Source organism: Melanostigma gelatinosum (genome assembly GCF_949748355.1).
Source record: "Melanostigma gelatinosum genome assembly, chromosome: 12".
Taxonomy (NCBI): Eukaryota; Metazoa; Chordata; class Actinopteri; order Perciformes; family Zoarcidae; genus Melanostigma; species Melanostigma gelatinosum.
The window spans coordinates 16,117,302-16,137,378 of record NC_136645.1 but is presented as its reverse complement, the minus strand read 5'-3'; the positions used below and the strand labels follow the sequence as shown (position 1 = coordinate 16,137,378).

At 41.4% G+C, this 20,077-nt stretch overlaps 1 protein-coding gene across 6 annotated transcripts in view; it reads right to left on the bottom strand.

Moving 5' to 3' along the window:
- The window catches only part of LOC306785869 (neurexin-1a-like), a gene marked incomplete at its 5' end in the record, with an annotated part of 228,738 nt that overhangs the window by 149,734 nt on the left and 58,927 nt on the right, over window positions 1-20,077 (bottom strand). For all 6 annotated transcript variants that reach the window (XM_079280409.1, XM_079280405.1, XM_079280407.1 and 3 more), the window contains one exon: window positions 3,185-3,486. In XM_079280409.1, the coding sequence (XP_079136535.1) occupies window positions 3,185-3,486 (302 nt within the window). The remainder of the gene's footprint in view (window positions 1-3,184; window positions 3,487-20,077) is intronic.

Below are 20,077 nucleotides of genomic sequence, written 5' to 3'. Positions count from 1 at the left end.
GGGGGAGAAAGGAAATTAAAAACTGTGAACAGAATAACGACTGTTACTCAAATAATATATGATGGTCAATACTGTTAGTACATTGTTAAACGGCAAAAAAACATACTGGTTAGTAGAATGACACATTCCATGAATGATGTTAGTTTGATTCCAAAGCATGTTAGTAACATAGAGTAAAAAGGGCAAAATAAGTTCAACAAGAAAAAAGCAGTCGAAGGAAATAACAATAATGCTTGACCAGCGACTCCCTAAGTTCCCCATGGTGTTTTTGAAACCATGTTCTGTAAGTGACCAGACCGTTACCCAAGTCCTGAGAAAAGGATATGAATGAAAGACATCATTTTTTTCATAAGAAAGAATGCCTAAAGCACATCAGTTGACCCTCTCTTACAAAGTCCCGAGTTCGAGACCATTTTAAAGCTTTGTTTCTTTTGTTGGTACTGGTATTTGCGTTCTTTTGCACTTGGTTTTAGGCTGGAGACCAATCCAGTGCATCGGACTTTCCGTCTCTCATACAATACTGTACCTCCATTTGGTCTTATTGATGAACTTTAGGATCACTTTACTGCAATGAGATAAAGCAAAGAACACCCTGACACAGAATGAGGATGGGAATTTAGATTCCCCCAAAGAGCATGCACTCAATATGCTTGGCTTTCTTTTACAATTTGAATGCAGTGAATGTTCAAGCTGGCCAAATCCTTAGGTTTGCCAATAATCGATGTGCTGATTATGCAAGAAAGCTGCAGCTTTGGTATTGAGGTGAAGACAAACGTTTCCCATTAAATGTGCAGGAACAAAACGAGAGATGTTTTCTAAAGCTCTGTGTTACTTCCCTTGTCAAATCAAATAATCTCAAATATTTGATGTGGGTCACAATAATGAGTTTGATACAGAGGAGCAAATGGAAAGAAATATGTGGCATTGCATTTAACACAGACTAAACAGTCTGACGGGTTTTTCATGATATCATATTATTTATTAGTCACACTGTGGTGAAAATTTGCAATTATTTGCAAAAATTGGAAATATTTCAGCAAACTTAAACAGCTAACATTGTCCATGTAAGGCCATTGAAAACATCTTCCTATCCACTTATCTTCAGATTGTAAAGATGCTGAACCTAACCCTGACCTAACTGTCTGCAAACATCCAGGAGCATCCCAATTGTCTTGGAGCGGCAGCAGTGGATTTCTCTCAGAATGATGTGAAGGACAAAGATGGTGGGACCAATGATGGCAATCACGCCACTTTGCCTGATTTTCTCTCACCAACACTGGGGTTGAGTCCCCAAAGAGGGAATTCTGTTCATCATCATCAGTTAAGCCAGTACTGTAAGAGGACTTCCTGCTGCCCCAGTAAACAGATGCTCTACCTAGAAGTGCAGCTGAACTCTGAGTCCAGAGTGTCTGAACCAAGATGAACAATGATTATTACTGTGATTCATAAACATTACATGGTCACACATCACTGGCCTAGCTGTTATGAAACACACGAGACACCTGTTTGTGCACCTGGGGTGAGATCTCAAATGCCACGTTGCGTGTTGAGACTCAGTTTCCCACCGGTGTCCTATCAGGCCCTGGAGTACTGAAGGAAACCCAATGTTCTGCTGTATTAGACCTCTTGGGCACAGTGAGTCATAACACCTTAAACTACTGTAAATGGGAAAGAAAGTGATCAGGATCTTGTTAAAGTTGTGGCAGCTTTTAAACAGCAGGGATGTTAAATCACATCCTCCAACAGACTCAGTGGTGGCTTACATCAATTGACATGTGTGAGCGGGTTGTTACTGTTGAAAGCCACTGAGAACATGTTGATGTGTGGCTTCAGTACAACTTTGGATCAGCTATGGATCCAACAGGCTGGCACTGTTGATGTGGTCTGCCACTAGCAGAGTGGCAGCTGCGTCCTGACATGTTGGGCTGGTACAAATCAGTAGTAGACTGTTAACAATGAAATAGAACCATCACATATATCTGTCGCTTCTCTGTTGCCAGGGGAATCTAATCTTACAGGTGGAGGAGTTTGCACATGCACTACAGCCAAAGGCTCCACTTTACACTTTTTCTTCAACCCATCTGATTCCTCTGCTCCTGGTGAGAATCAGGCAAGAACCAATCCTGGCCAGTCTCCCATTTTTGAGCAGTGTTGTCACATGCAATTGGCACTATTAGTGGGGGGTTGCAAGAACCATCCTGTGGTTTTTCAGAACGTAAGTAGCACAAGCTGCTGAAAAGGATTTCTGAAGAAGTCTAATATGTAACCTATCTTGTGCTAACCAGGTCACACTGTTACTGCATGCAGTAGTCTCTTCAAAGTTAATAATGCAGAGGGGAGTCACCGCTGCTATGTAGGACAGCCTATTAAAGCCTATGGATCCTGTTGGAGGAGTGTTGCCTGTGCTCATAAAACATTGATTTCAAAGAGTGACCAAGCTGCAACCTCGGGTGCTGAGAAATGAAGCCAACACGGAAGAGCCAAAACTCTGCAGTTCCTCAAATGGCCACTTGAGGCTGGCTCAAAAAGTGAGTCGATCCCCATGTTAAAATGCCAACCACCTTGAGCATTTCACCGGCTCTTCAGAAACCTATAGGTGACGTCACAGAGTCTAGGTCCATATTTTATACAGTCTTTAAGAGTGACCCTTAGCTTGAGTTATGTTTACGTGATGTATATGCTTTTATATGCTTTTCTCTTATCTCACAAAAGAATCCCTCAGCAGTGACATCATTCTTTAAACAAATTAGTGATCAATAACTGTCTAACATCTAAGCAAGCACTGCAAAACTCAAATTTAAACTGTGGTCAAATGTTTTTGTCACAAAAAATAAAGCATTTACCTCCAATACTTTGTTGATATGGACTAGTCCCAAGGAAGGAACTGCCATGAGTTAATTTCACTTACATACTGAAAACTCTGAGAATTGTAGTTGCTTTAAAGGATAAATAAGTTGTCTTTCTTTTCCCCCTCAAACAGTAACTCAATAGAGGTCCTAATTCCCATCTAGATGTCCCTGCGCACTTGTGGTTCCGTTTTCTCTGCACCATACACCACCATGATTCAATTTAGCAATCCAATTACAATGTCTGGAAAAAACAATATATTGTATGATGGTAATGATTTAAGTGCATTTGTTTTGATTCATTTACTGAGTCTCTGCATCACCCTCTGTACTGTTACCTGACGTAGATTCCTTGTTACTTTGACATCATGCCAATCATTGTCATTAAATTTCCCATTGACTGGCTCCACAAGAGCTTCAAAGGCTCCAGACCCCAAATTAATGACGAGTGAGACAGCCCCATTTTTCAGTGCCAGGTTGACGTAATCAGCTGATTTGCCCGTGTGGAGCATCAGTCCATTCCTCTGCAGGGTTTTGAATGACAATGTGATTTCATCACTGCTGCTTTGAATCGGGTTCAAGGACAAGTCGTAGCAGAAGAACTCGGATCCTTTGAAGGTGGCGACAAAATCTTCTTTTCCTGCGGAGACAGAGGAAGAGAAATGCGTTGCATTAATATCCTGGCCTCTTGGGTGCCTGTTGGGGAGCTGTCAGAAAGAAAAAAAATGAGAAAGGATGTCTCAAAAATGGTGGATTACTAATAAACACAGTGAAATTGGAGATAAGTGGCAAACTGAGATGTGATGGAAGGTACATCTAAAGATTCAAGCTAGATTCTAGCTTTCAATGCCATCGAACACAGGTGTTTAGAGAGAAGCACTGCATTACCCACTCTACATTATGTCCCATTTTTAAAACGTTTGTACAGTAATTACATGTACAGAACTATACTGCTATTTTGGACATCACATCTCACACAATGTAGCGGTAGACATGGCACACGATGATGTACTCCTTCACAGCTTTCTCACACAAACACATTGTAGCACTGCTTTCCCGTTCTTTACGTAGTGACGTGTTCCATTTTCTTGTGCTATTGCATCTTCTGTGATGAGCACTCACTGCTATATCAACATAACTACAGCTAAGCTACATGTCAATAGTGAGCATGTGTGTACAATATTTACAAACCCAGTGTGCCCACTTTTGTACTGTATGCTATGCTGAATTTGTCGTGGCTAATTTACACCAGCCTCATGCGCAGATTGTAGAATAGACAACATCACATCAGCTTATAGGATCCAACGCCATATTCACACATGATAATTAGGCAATTATGCATACAATAATTTATATTAAAGCACACTATAAGCATATTACATGAAATCCTATCCTGCTGCATCAAAATCCTATCCTGTTGCATCAAAGGTGTGATATGAGAAGTGCAAACACACATTTTAAAGTGGAGCATTGAAATGCAAACAATATAACCCCTCAGTAATAGAAAAGCAGGAAAGCCTCTGAACTCACACAGACCACGGGTTAAACAAAAAACGGAGACATTGATTTATCTTTACACGGATACAATGGAGAGGGGATTCACTTGTGTCAGTGTTGCCTTTGTGTTGACATTATGTCATGAATCTGATCTGAAAAAAATGTGAAAAATATAGAATCACACGTGATTATGTTGTATCTCCATGTACTGACTGAATGGATACGTGGGCAACAGTTTGATTTCATTCATATCTCTTACATCGATATCAATATCTTTAGACTTTTACAAATCAATATGTGCAATATATGCAACTGTTCAAGCAGAAAGCATTCCTGTGAGCGCCTCCCACCATTAGAAAGGTTAGTTCAGATGTACTTGTTTCTCAGTAAACTCAAGCAGGATGGCGCTCATCATCCATCCTCAGATATGACGTACAAAGCAAAGGTAACCTTGAGAAAAAGCTCAACGCTCTTATTGTGAGATACAAAAGGCGGCACTGAGGGTGATGCATGTAAACATCCATTAGAAAGCGTTTAAAAACAGGTTTAGACAGATAACAAGCCATTTAAGCCACTAGCAGAAAATAAGCCATGAAACACAAATGGACCAAACCATTCAATTATCATAAATGGGGAGTGCTGCTCATTTATATATGCTTGCCAAACATACACACATTCAAAAGACACTCACTCACACATGCTTAGAGTAGCATCCAGGCACGGATGCAACAACACAACGACTAAAAGGGGTTGCTGTCCACAACAATTTGTCACCTCATTGATTCCCACTTAAAGGCACTATAGTGCACCTCTGGGAAAACTGCAAGGGGCCGTAATTGAAGTTGGCTGGATCTCACCACTCTTTGGTCATTCCCTCAATGCCTGAGCCCCCTGTCAGGGAAAATTAGAGACCTCTACCCTCTTCACTAAATCCACCTATTCCTGCTCCACAAGCTCAGTGACCATATAACAAATAGAGCCAATAGTTTAGGGTCAGTCTCATCTCTCTCGCTCTACACACACACATCCCCACGCCCGCACTTCAGTTAATTCCCCCAACCAACGGAGAATGAATTGTGTGTGTACAGCAGGGGTTTTGTTGGGAATTTACAACACATGGGGCTGAGCCCAGAGGCAGTGTCAGGGCGAGAGGCATACATCTCCTTTGAGAATCACATTTCCATTCAAACACTAGTCTAGTCAGCCTGGTGCACTCCGATGTCAACATATGCAGCAACTGGAGCAAAACAATTCAACCATCAGTATTCACTCAGCTGCATTATATTTGAAAAAAAAAGATTGAATATATACATCCAAGATTGTATTATATCCAAAAAAGAATCACTTCATTCAGAACTGAGGGGAATTAACATGAGCGGATTGTTCTAATAACTAACTTATTAAAGACACAAGACTGTTTTTTTGTGTTTCTTTTCTGTTTAAATGATTTTGACTCTGGCAAAGCATGACTTGTCAAACTTTAGCTTTTGGAGGCATTTCACCGTAAAGCTGTCAGCCAAGTCAATTGTCAGGCCAAGCTAGCACTCAATCTTCCATCTGGCCACTAATGGTAGTCAGCTCACAAGCACACAGCTGGCTCATTTTAGCTGTCTTTCCATGTTTGGGGAACAAGCCACACTTTTATGCAAACTATAATCCTGAAATATCTGATGGTTTGCACCGACTTTGGGGCAGTTGAAAGGATTTTTCCGGACGGTAGTGAAAAGAATTGTCTGAAGCCTTGTATACGAGCTGCTGTACCGAAACAAAACAACAACGAAAACGTATCTGTATAACACAGATACGTTTTTGTTTTGTTTTGGGCGATCGTCAACATTTTGAATGAAAAACATGCCACCCTTATATCGATATCTTTTTCACGGAAGAGTGGCGTTGCACCTGGGCAGACATATTGCACTTAAGGCGGGACCCCGTTTGAACTAGGTTTGCCATCAAACAGTTTTCGGTACTACACTGCTGAAACCTTAACCTTAACTTAAATTACATTTATACTGTAAAAATATGCTCTTTCTTCTTCTCAAATTAAATACGACAGTGACTGGCAGCACCCCGACCAAAAAAACAGACAAATGCATAACAAATGCATACAGCTGGGCAGGTTTGCACGGTGGCGTCTAGCTCAACACACACATGCCAGATTTCAGAGCAGGATCATCTCAAATACAGACAACTAAATCCAACACAGCCCACCCCCTCAAGGAGTAACCACATTCTGTAAGTAAAATTTGACAACTTTGACAATTATCCCCTTTATGTATGCTTAAAAGGGATAATGACTTCCACCTGAATTCACCTCATTAGACTACTATATGCAAAGAGTGTCGTGAATATTTTGTGCATTCAGTGTGTCATTTCTGAGCCTTGACAGGCAGGCCATATCAACTAGACTGAAAGAGATGCACAGGTGTACCTAACATTCACCAGACAGGGTCGCAGAAGACACAGCAACCTGCAGTGCTAACATTTAGCATATGTCACTCAGATGTATAATTTTCCTGCAGAAACAAAAGCCGCTTGATCTTAAAACAGACTACTGTTTTGTCATCGTGTTCTCCTCGGTGTTTGGCCATGTTCCACTTGTCTCTCTGGGCTGTGGTATTGTCTACAGTCAATCAAACTACAACAAGTTGCGACACTGAATGTGAACATGGGTAAGAGCCAGCTCCTTTAGTCTTTTTTCAGAGGACAGAGGACAGAAAAGACATGAACAGAGTGAAAGTATAGCTCCTAGGGAAAGGCCATAAATAGACACATAGGTAAAACTCGTCACAGTCTATTGTCTGTTGAACAACATCCGTGTCTTCACCAACAACCAATTTAAACCCAAATGTTCACAAGTTCACAAGTACAGTTAGTTGAAACATATTTTAAATAGATTTTCTTTTCTTAGATTCAGAAGTGATACACAGGGATAATATCCATAATGAAAATAATACACCTGTTCTTTGACAATCTTCACCCATAATCTCTTTGGTATTTAAGATTTGTCCTTAGCCATATAAAGAATTGTAAATCAATAAGCATGTAATTGCTTGTGCCATTCAGGATCCTCATTCTCTTTCACATTACATTTGTGGTTGTGGTGCAGAACTAACGACCCATATTGATGGAAGTAATACAATTATTCGCCACTTTAATTAAATTAGTGTCACACAGAGTCAAAGCCGTATGTTGCTGCATGAAGCTACCGCAAACAGCAAGGTATACCTCGCTGCAAAAATAGAAGAGGCGGCGTCGGTATCACTTAACCCTTGCTTGATAGAAGCCGAGTATGCAGAAACAAATCACTCGTTTATTATGAAGCAACAAGGGGCCACAAGCAGGAGCATATGTACGACAGTGCCAGCATGTGACCGAGCGACCACGAGGCTCCTCATCAGTCACTTTGCTCTGACACTAATCTGGCATCTGCTACTCCATGACTGCTTTCTAAATTAGCTTACACCCAGGGGAGCATGCTGCCTGTCAACATGAAATCACAACAGTCTGAAACAGACCTGGCAGGATATGTGAAAAATTACCGATGAAAGTAACGGCGGAGGTGGCTTTGATTTGAATTGCCTTTATTCAAATCTGTGACATTTTCAACCTCATGATGCACGTAATACATTTGTCAAATGATGTATCGTTGTGTTTTTAAGCCGCCGCAACCATTTAACGAATAATACATTTAAATAAAAAATATAAATGTAATTGTTCATTATTACTGACAAAAATATGATTTCCCTCCAGTGTCAACTGAGACAAAACACAGCATGACATATAACAAGAAGGACCCATGGCTATTTGAAGGGCCTGGAGTAGGGGGTATAATAGGCATTGCTCTTAATTATGTTGTCCATCTCCAATGGTCTTGTCTTGTTCATGACAGTCCCAGGATTAACTGTGACTATACCACGAAACTCTACATCACTGTTTCCTTGTCACAGATCTGACTGACACCCACCGCCCTCTCACTACTAGAAATACCCTTCTTTAGCTCTCAGTAACAAGCTCAAGTAAAAAGAGCTTGTGTGCCACGCTCAGTTTTCAAAGGTTCAGAGGAAGTTCACAGTTCTGGAAAAAAAGTGAGACACACTACCAAAGTATAGCACCTGTGGATTTATAAGGACTAGATGTGCCATGAATACAATTGGATGCTAAAGCCACGCAATGGGGAAACCAAAGTTGTTTAAACATCTGTGGCAACAAGGTTCTGTGACTGTGACTTCCTATTCACTCTCTGCTCCCTTGTTTGACTGGCAGCCTATTAAAATGATACAGAAGTTAGTGTCTGGCAGCCTATTAAAGTGATAGGAAGTTAGCGTCACGAAGCCGGCCAAAGCCTCTTACATTATGACAGAGAGAGTTTCTGAAGTACTACATTCTTCGAGAACACATTTTATGACATGATTATCACACCATTCGAAAGACTTAATAAAACGTCTCTAACTGCTCCTGCTCGCAACTTAGTCACTCCCAATTCATTCATCTTTCTACATAATACAAATTCTTGTTCTTTTTTTTCGTCTGCAATAAAGTAAAGATTGTTATTGTTGTTGCTGATCGTGTTGACAGCGCAGCAAGAACGGGCAACAAAGCCTCAGTTGGCTCAGTTGGCTCAGTAAAACGTACCCAGGCGTTTAACTGCAGCAGTCAGCATGTGTGGATGTGTCTTACACATGCTAAGTTCTGTCAGACGCCACACTGTGCCAGCCTAACGTACAGTGTCATTTAGATTCACGGTATGAAGGGGTCTTGCTGTGACCAGAGAAAGTCTCCTCCCCTGATGTCAGTCTGCAGAAACACTTCATCCACAGTAAAGTGACTCATAATTGGCTTCTCCATTCAGCTTGTCATTATGTATAGAAGCGGGCGTCAATTAGGCACTCATTAGAACCTGTTTGGCTCATATTCCTCTCACTGATGTGTGTGTGTGTACCGGTGAACAATAAATGAGTTTCTGTCAGTTGTATAGTTGTAATTGTCATTTAAAGATGACCTGCACACATTGTCTTTTTTTTAAGATGTAAACTAAATAATGACTGATCGGCGATAAAACACATCAATGCTGGTGTTATTAATATTTACATTTCTTTACCAGATCTACTGTTCTAAATCAGCTCTAATCTTACAAGGCCAATTCTGAGGGAGCGTTTGGGACCAATTTACGTCATGAAATAAAAGAATGTTAAGACAAGATTGTGTAGATGAAGCATTGAGTTGTTTCATTTTTCTCATTCAGCGGCTGGTTAGTTAGCTAGCTAATGTTAGGGAGACAGTAAAGCCATAAAATGCAGTGGCTCATGTCAGTATTTTCCACTCTGCTGTAGCTGTCATGTCTGTCGACGCAGCGTTGATGCTTTCGTTATATGCAAGTGGGCGTGGTCTCATATCTCAGCCCCTTGCCCACTCTTAGGCAGTTTTCTAAATGATGTATTGGCTGGACTAAGGGTCCGACCTGGGGGTGAAGTTACACTTGAAGTTAATCATAATTAGGTGTATGAATGAGTAAGCCAGTGTATCAGTTTTGTTTGTTTGTTTGTTTGTTTAGTTTGTCACTTGGCAGACAGCTGATGATTGTATGTTATTTCTTGAGTTAAACGAATCACTATGTGAATTATCGATTCATGTATTGGTAAATCATATTTAGGTTCATTAATTAATTGTGTCGTCAATATAATGTCAGACATTTGTCAAAAATCCCGAGCAACAGCTGGTCGTGACTCTCATACTGTGCACTTAGGTTTCAGAAAGTCATCGCCCACCACGGTAGTGAATGCTCATATTATAAATAGACTAAAAGTTCCAGGATAAACGTTATTGCCAAACACCTTTGTTACAGGTTTGAGTATATATTTGTTTTTTTCTGGAAAAGGGAGAAATAAAAACATAACGCAATGGTGCCAGCTAAGAGCAAAGCAACCACTCATGTATCAAAGAAGGCAACAATTAATATGCATGTGCCTAGTTTTAGTATTATAAATGACTCTGAATTCAGCTATTAACATGTAGGCATTTTAACTGCTTGCACCAAGTAGCTTATCATACCATGAACGCAACAATACAACAGGCTTACAAATGAGACATAATGGGGAGAGGGCACATTGAACGTAACATTACGCACAGGCTCTGCACAGGTGAAAACTAACGCTGCAGACTGCTGATTGGGCCTAGTTAGCATGACATCAAGCAGAGTATGGGCTGAATATACATTACATTATATGTATGTGACTAAAGTAAAGTACTTACAGTTCGACAGACGCACACAACAGTCAAGTGCCAAGGCAGTAGCACCCGTTTGGGATTTGAATTGCGCACTCACGAAAACACTCCTGAACAGCGTCCTCACAAACTGGGGAGGTGGACCCTACCACTCTAGAGGGGGGCGGAAGAGTCCAAGTGCTAGTACTTTCAATTTGTAATTGACTGATAACTGAGAATGTTTGGCATCTCTGGGTGAAATAATCAATTATCAAAATTGCTGCAGGGTACTTTTCTGTTGAAAACCTTTCCATTAACTATTCTGATTTGTTTTGTGAATGTTTTGCATTAGGGCTAATATGTTGGGTTTGGTGGCCAGGATTTGAAAGTGTAGCTTGTTAACATAATAGCCCGAATAATGTTAATTCTGTTTTTAAAGCAAGTCAAATGTTTCTATATTTTTTATTTACAGAACACTTTTCACTTGTGTATCATCATTTGCAGATGAATGTTGGGGAAAACATACTGGAACGTCCTGGACAGAAAGACTGCAATAAGGAGTAGTGCTAATGTCTGCCTTCACAACAACTTAAATCCTCACTGGATTTCTGGCATGCCGCATCCTGAACCTGTCTAGCAAGAAATAGAACCATACTTCAAGAAGGAAAGCCTCCAGTCAGTTTTTTGAGGGACAAAGAAGGTGGAAACGTACATCACATTCTACTTTGCACAACCCTACAAATCCAACGGATTCAGTATGGTGATATTGTCAACTTGGAATATGGGAACACCACAAGAGAAAACTCCTTGGAGCACAGGGTGAATTTGGTCCGATGAATTACCTACATATTCCATGATTCTTACACAGTCGTGCAGTGCAATTACCACAGCAACTTATTTCCACAAAGTTGCAGCAAACAGCCTCACAGATAGCTCCATCGTTAACAGCTGGTGCCAGGGATCACAAGGAATCCTTTTACTTTCGCAGTTTACCTCTCTCTCTCTCTCTCTCTCTCTCTCTCTCTCTCTCTCTCTCTCTCTCTCTCTCTCTCTCTCTCTCTCTCTCTCTCTCTCTCTCTCTCTCTCTCTCTCTCATATGCATTTATCAATTCATATTTAATCAAATTAATTCATTTCTGCTGCAATTTTGCCAGGGAGTGGAGCTTAACAAAGTAAACAAATACATATTTGATTGCCAGACTGTTCATTACAGAAAAAGAGCAGCAACTGCTGGCACAGAGCCAGACTGAAGGTCAGAGCTGCATGGTGTTATTTATAGCCACCATCTTTATCAACATCTCTCTCAAATGATAAAGTGATTCATCAAGCATGTCAAGGCTAATATGACATCATGCTGATGCATACTTTTTAAAATATGAAATCACGGTTTTGGGGCCGATTGTTTTTGTGTTGGAAACCAGCCAATACAATCTAATACAATGTAGCACTAACAAAGACCCGAACAGTCATTTTAGAGTGTTCCAGCCAGATCACACACAGTCTGCTCACTATAATTGGCAGTGTCTCAATCAGGTGCAGAGGCAATCGTCCTCTGGGAGCAGCTCCCCCGAGGACAAGAAACCATCTCATCCACAGCTGAAATGGCATCACTTTGATAATGCACACCTGTGCACACAATCATGCATGCAGGAAAAACAAATAGACAATGGAACTGACGTGGATGCCCACACACATACCGGACATAAACACACACGCTGAAGAGTATCTTTTCCTGAATACCCTTCACACTATAATATAGCAATACAGACTCCAGCAATGTCCAAGTCACAAACTGCTATTTCCTCATAGCAGTAACGGGGTTTCAGACAGTTTACAAAACAAGGTATTATGTCCAGACTCCAGCCACATTGATGTGCATGCCAGAGAAAATAAAGACTACTCTGCAATAATATGTCATTTTATCTTTCCGCAACACTTTCAAGATTTTCTTTTTATAGCAAACACAATTAACAACTTGCTTCTGCATGACTCGCAATATTGCAATCACAGATTTTTGCAAGAAAAAAGGATAAAGGGTGATATTTGTGTGTGTGTTTGTGTTGAGGCTTTAAATAGTCTCTTGAAAGGGCTCCATGAGTGTCACCAGAGGGTTTGTAAGAAAAGTGGAGAAGGCTTCTTGTTTAAAACCACGGAAGATTCTGGAGATCCAATATACAGTGTGTCTGAGATAAAAAGGGGAAGACATTTATAGTTGGCAGCTGGGCCGTTAAACTAGATCTGTGCTTCCGCCACCACCAACAACATTTCGGTGGAGTGGGTTTAACAAATAACTCCTCCAAAAGCAGCATCTTGAGGACTTAATGGCCCTGGCAGGAGACAAGGTAGTCAATCTCTTGACGATAGACAGGAGGCTCTTTATCCGATGTACGGGTGGAAAAAGGGTAAAAGCCCAAGTTCAGAAATAGCAAGACCCAACAAACGTCAACTAAATCTCACAGGGCATCACAGTATGAGAAAAAAAACCCATAAACATAAATACACAGAGACAAATATGCATTTGAATACCCATTCACTCAGACAAAAAAGAACCACTGTATGAATACACATACTAAACAGCACACTTCCAGCTGCAAGGCTCTCATTTGCTCTCAGCCCATTACAGAATCACAACAGCATTATGGTGAAGAGGAAGTGTAATGTGCTGAATACTAATCTGCAAAGCCCAATCCATTTCTACAGAGTAAATCCATGGGATAATGATGTAAGCCTACGGGAGACGAGAGGGGGGGGGGGGGGGAGATCAATATCCTCATCAAAAGAGAATCATCTTCATATTAATGTATGGAGTAGACACCACTTCACTACTAAACATACATATAAAGAGCAGGAGACTATAAGAACGTTCCTGCTATAGGAAAATGCAATCAACCCATCAACGCTAATTAATCATAGCCGGTGATGATATTTGAGTGATTCCAATGAACTGCATTAACGGGCGTGTAGTAATGTTTGATAGCAGCTCCCTTTCTAAATGAGCCATATTTCGAATGTGCTTGCGGCAATAAATCTCCGCCAACGGCATCTTAACAAGCTGCTCAATTTGAATGTACCTTTGCCAAGGTTGCCAGCGCAGACCTAAAGTGCACGCTGCAAGGTTACTGTCCATGTTAGATTACTGGAACAGGAGGGAAGCAGTGTCTAACTGTAAAGGACTGGCATTTGGCAGATGTCTAATTTGGGTCATATATACATGGGGACATTCCTCACACAAGAGCAAAGTCAAGAGGCGCTGAGGCATGTCATTGCACAGAAATAATTCATCTGCTAATTACGTTGCCGGTGTGTCTCGGGATGATTTCTGTGCAGAGCTGCTCTTGTCTTCCCGGCTCTCAGCTCGGAGAGCCAGTCTCTGCCTGACACAGCATGAATCCTTGATAGTGAGCAGACACCCAGACACATCAGCAAAGACACGTTCTTATCCATATCCGCAGTGCTCATCCCTCACTGCCCAGACAATGCATGCATCAACTTAAGTATCGAGCTGCAAAGCTTCAATATGTCCTTGGTTGGATTGTTTACCGTAAAAGTGAGGAAATGCACTGCTATTATCTGCCATTTGGAGAGTTCGACTAATTGTTTTTGCTCATTTGGATTCAAGTATTTAAACACTTAGGAAAAGTCAGCAATGCTAATACAAACATAAATTCAACATGAAAGGACATGCAGGTTTGTTTCATGGCATGTATTGTACAAACGTCTTTATTATTTATGTGACAGGAAATGAAAGACAAAGTCAACGTGAATTCATTCTGAGAAACAGAAGGAAGGAAAAGGAGATATGAGAGAACCAGAGTGATTCACTGTTGCCAAATGTTTACCACTGTTATCAGTGGAAAAACTGCTGAAATGTAAAAGTGAGTGATGTGAAGATTTCCAGTACAGCTGCGCGTGTCAGTAGCACTCAGACCTCAATAAAACTAAAGCTGCTTTATCAACTGTGGCGGAAACACCTACTGGTGTATTTTATGGGCTGCCAAGAAATAATACCATTCATCAACGGAATTATGTAAATGACGGCATTGAAGTGAAAACCAAAACTTCACAAATGTGTTTTCTTGCCATTCATTTGAATTCATATTCAATTGACAGTTTGGGTCATAGTTTCACTTTGAAATGAACATTTATTTGACTTTCATTTTTAGGACCCAGTGGGTAACACGATTTTCTTTTGATGCCTCAGTGGTTGCAACTTCCCAGCACCATGTCTTCCAGCGGCACAGATATATACTTTTGATCTTTCAGTTCTGAAGTCAGCACAATGAGATCACATTGTTCATTCGTGCCTTCATGCTCTGACACTGGCAAAGTGGCCTGTCTGTCAGAACCAGTTCTTTCAGGTGCAGTGAGGTGAACTTGAGATAAATGTATTCTGAATCTAAACCAAATCTTCCTGGCACATCACTTCCACTCTTTCTTACTCAGACAAGAAAAGGGGAACAAAGAGCCCTGCAGTTTGGTGTTGTGCACTGCTTTTTTGTTGTTGTTATTTCTGTTTTCCTAAAGTTGTGTTCTGTTGTCGGATTTTTACACGGTCACTCAACAGAGCTTCGCAAATAGCCTGCGTGTGTTGACTCCCCTGTGGTAAAAGAACACGGCACGGCGCGCAGAGCCGCATCATTGCATGTTTAAAAATGTGCTCCAATGAACAAGTCGCTGCGAGACAGTGAAGCTTGACAGAATCCCAGCATCACCTCGCTGAGCTGCTGGGCAAGGTCAACAACACCAGACTGGGTCTCCTGTTCTCGTTTGCAAAGAGGACAGCAGTTCTTAACTTCCTTTGTTATATTTATAACATTTACATCCAATGCATTTACACAATCTAGCTGATAGAAATCAGCAGCTGCATTTCCTTTCATGTCGGACTGACTCACAACTGTCCCCAGCACATCCTGCAGATACGTCATGTGCTTTGCTGGCGATGTGATGTCGCACGAATGCAAACACACGAGGAATTTCCCCGGGACCCACTGTGTGCGTTTAACATCAGCACACCCAGTGCCTTTCTCTCCCAAGTAACGCCAGCACTGTACTGACGGGTATTTGAGCAGGAGAGACAATACATTCATCTTTGTGTCTCGCAGAGAGCCTCCCAGCTATGAGTAAGATCACACTGAGTTAGTGGAGAAACCAGAGGCACAAGTGTTTGTGCTGAGCCAAACACTCCGTGGCAATGGAGATGAAAAGCAGGTAAAGGTAGAAGAGGAGCATTCATACAGTGCTGTCACCGCACCACTTCAAAGGCTATACCTCTCTCAAGTGCTAAAAATAAAGACTACAGCGTACTCACTTAACAGGTGATAGGGAATTATGGTCCCGCTTTAACAGCATCAGAACAAAGAGCTTTAATGAAAGCCAGTCTGGTAAGAGGATAAACAATTATATCGACGAATTAAACAGCCCTGCAATGGGCTGCATAAGCAAGATGCAACTGTTGTTAATCTATTCTTCAGCTTTGCAGTCTGCTTTATCAGATCAGTCCATCGCTCTGATTACATTGGCACTGTTGTCCTCACTCTGGTTTGTTCACAGAGGGTTGTCACCCCTCCTTCCACTTCCATCACCTAATTGATAGTGGCAAGACCCCACTTCCCACCTTTATCTACAGGGGGAGATTGTCGACCGGCAAAGATGCTGACCTATGGGAAAATGACTCATGTTGGGGTGTTACTGTTTCAGCAGCACCATTGCCACGCTGACACTAGACCAAGGTCATTTCATAACAGGTTGTCCAGCTGCCACTCTGCTGTCAACAGGCCTGAGTGATGAAGGGGGGTGCAGCCAGTTATCGTGACAAGAGTCAAGGCTACGGTGAGCTTGACAAAGATCAGCCTCTATCAGGAGCGAAAACGGAAAACAAAGAGGGATGGAAAAAAGATGATCCTGCATTTTTCCCCCCTTCAAAGCAGTGACAAATAGATCTGCTTTGTGGCTCGCGTCCGCGAGCCGCTCTGTTTTGCATTCTGCTGGGAGCTGCAGCCGCCTTGCCACAGGAATAAATGCATGTGATCGGCGAGAGCAGTCATCAGAGTGCAGCAATACCCTGAGAAGTATTGACTGTGTTACAGCTCTTTTCTCAGGTCGCTGTCAATCCTGTCAGTCCTATGAATTGATCAGTAGGGGCTCACATCCATCAGAGTGACTCATCCAGAGCAGACATGATGTTTTACTCGATCCCCTGGGCTGAAGAAGATGGAAATTTGGAGTTTAATCTTTGTTTGTTTCCTATTTCTTGTATCACCGCTTTTAACGTTCTTATCCATATATAGGATACCATATTGATTTTTGCAGGCATTGTCTGCATCCGGCACTGAACTGCTTTTCTGACATTTTAACCCCTTAAAACCCAGATCAGCAATTTCTAGCACTTTTGGTTATATAATTTCAGGTCTGCACCCTGTACCGGAGGAAATAAGGCCCCGTAATTCATTGTCATCTTTGATTTGTTCACTTTAAACAACAGCCTCAATATTTGAATTCTAATCAGAATTTCTACTTGTTGTCCCATCGCTCTTATATTCTTCCTGATATGATTTTTTCTTGTTTCCACAACAGTGTATTTGCTAGTAGTAGTAGTATACATCTGAACAGTCCAATGAAGTCGTAAGATGAGAAAAAAAGAATAAATCTGTCTTCTCTTTCAAAAGCTATTTCACAGCACACAACAGCATTTTTAAATCCAGTAATTTAATGCTCTCTAATAATACATTTCTCTTTCAATATTGCTGCAACTTAAAAAGTCAGGTGGTCATTTGCTGCATAGTAAAAAGCTGGTTTTCAAAAGGCTTTATCTAATAAATCAAATAAATGCTACAATCTCAACGGAAGCAAATTGTATAATATCTTATAACTGTATTATAGTGCTGTAAAGGGTATAGTGAATAGATTTTAAAAGTTGTCATATTGCTTCTGAAGAAAATCTTTTTCTCCTTACAGTATGTGATGAAAATAAAAATGTTAAATATATTCATGATCCAGCCACAAAGAATTGTTTACACAACTCAAATTACTATCTGTGGGTGTGAACTAGAGACAGGGCATAGCATTTCCATTAGTTGTATCATTTGTGTTGGAGTTGATGTTTAACATCCAACCATCACATTTGTTTTGCTGACGTCATACCTTCATTGTGGGAAGGTGGAAGGGGGATGAGGGGAGCCGCAAGAATCCATTACAAATGTTATTTGCTGTAAGTCATAGGGACAGTGTGTTTCCAGCCTGTGCATGTGTGTATTTTCTGTTCACGTGTCTGCTTTGTACTCATACAATGTTATCCTGGACGAGACTCTGTACTTGATGGGATTTCCTTGTTTCAGCAGTTTGACGACAAAGGAATGATTCAGCACATTGCCTAATTCCATTTAATTTCGTCTGCTGTAACAAATTAATGTACAAAATATGACATGCACATAGTTGGCAGAATACACATCCTACAAAATGCACATGAATGTGCACATTTTACTGTGTGTGTGTGTGTGTGTGTGTGTGTGTAATCCCTTGTTTTTCGACTGATGCCTCTCACGAGGGAAGGACTCTACTGCTATGGTACAGCATGGCACAATAAAAGCCTGGAAATTTACGAATTAATTAAAAGAACAGGGCTGCTTTCTCTGTTCCTCTGAAGTGTGCTCCAGAGACCGGTGAAACGGCCCTAACAAGAGGCTCAGCGTGTGCTTCTTTATGCTACTTCAAGAAACACATACCAGACAGGGAGGGACAGGGGACAGTGCAGACTTTTCAGAGGGGATCATTTTAGTCCCCCTTTTTAAACTGTGTCACTCCCCTGGTCTACATAAAACACGCTCACTATGGTCCACATGTACCATTGAAAGTCTGCAGCTTGGTCTATTTATCCTGCCTTTCTCATCATGGAAAAAAGTGAAATAGAATAAGACAACATGTTATTAAATGTGTTGTGTCAAAAATGTCTTCTAAATACTTGGTGCCACTGACAAACATACAGAGTAAGTCTGTTTTGTTAGTCAGAAACGGAGGTAACATGAAAGGATCTGGCTTTGTGTGCCACGTTCCAGAGAGTCCTTCTCTAGCACTCTCCATCAGGGCCGTAGCCCTGGGTGACTGAGCCTTTTACCTGTCTGCTGCATTCAGCCACCTGCCATGGAAATCACGGCTGTTTCCTCCATATGCCTCAATGTTCTGCCAAGCCCTCACCGGTCTGTTCCGCCTTGAGCAAATTTCATTATGGGATTGCTGGGAGCACTCGGCGCTGCTCATTAAGGCTATCAGCGTGGCACGGCACCGTTTGTAACACGCGAGATGCAGGAGGTTGAATACCCCCAGCATAGAAGATCGCTTAACAACTTTAGGTTTGTATAACTTTTGTTCAGGAATGGTCTCTTTCTCAAATACTCACAGAGGCCAAACTGAGGATTTAGCTGTGAGATGAAAAACCTGTAAGTTAGGTGTTTAATTAGAGAGGGATTTAGCTAGCCGTATAGTATTGGCAAGGAGAATGGCTGGCAAGTGTCAATTTGAAATTATATCACAAGACACTTCAAACAAAGATTCAATCGACAGTTGAATCATTGGTCTAAAATCTTTGCACAATGTATGTTAAAGTGAGACTATACTTTTGAAATAAGATTTAACACATCCTTTGTCTTTCAAACAAGATGTTTTTATGTGTCTTTAGACTTATTTGGTCTGGTGTGATTATGGTTTTATGCTGGCTCAGGTTAGCTAATGTTAGATGCTGTGTAACTCTTACTGCACACTATGTTGTAGCATTACCGTTATCCGAAAAACAATGTCACTTGTGACCAAAGTTACATACCGCAGGTACCTTCAGAAACAACCTGATGCTATGGTGTGCCTATGTAATAACTCAAACAAAGACGAGGAAATCTTCTAAACGGCACAGTCTGCATTAATCGTGCATGACACAGTGACTCAATACTCATGCTGTTTTGGCTTTTATATGACAATCCTGATCTGCTGTTGTGTGTATGTGGAGCTAAACAGCTAATACACTCCTGGCAGCCTATTCTGGCACACAAAGTGTTTAATGAGACCGAGCTGATTCAGTACAAGATGAGGCTTCCTCCACTATCATACATGAGCCAGTGTCGTGTGTTACCATGAGGCAGTGGCGGTTGTCCACTAACATGGTCAGCGTACAGCCAGATGGAGCTGGGCCACAGGGATCAAACGGAGAGTTCTGCTATCCTGCCAGCTAACACCCACCACCCTTTGACATTTCACCGCAGCACCACTCTCTATCTCTGCACTACCCTTGAAGAAGAAATGAGTTCACTGTGCTCAGGTATTAGAGTTGCAGGTCGCGGAGGTGATTCTGAGCACCAAAACAACAGTAGCTTATCTCCCTGACTGTCTTTTGCATTGTTTACTCACGATTGTTTCCTCATTTTTGTTCTCATGTGCGAAGGCCAATCTGGGACCTGTGCATCGGGGAGGCAGAGTTTAGCCTCGCTGTGCTTTAACGTGATGTTCACTCAGCCATACCGGTGCTGTGCACCCAGAGCCATCACAGT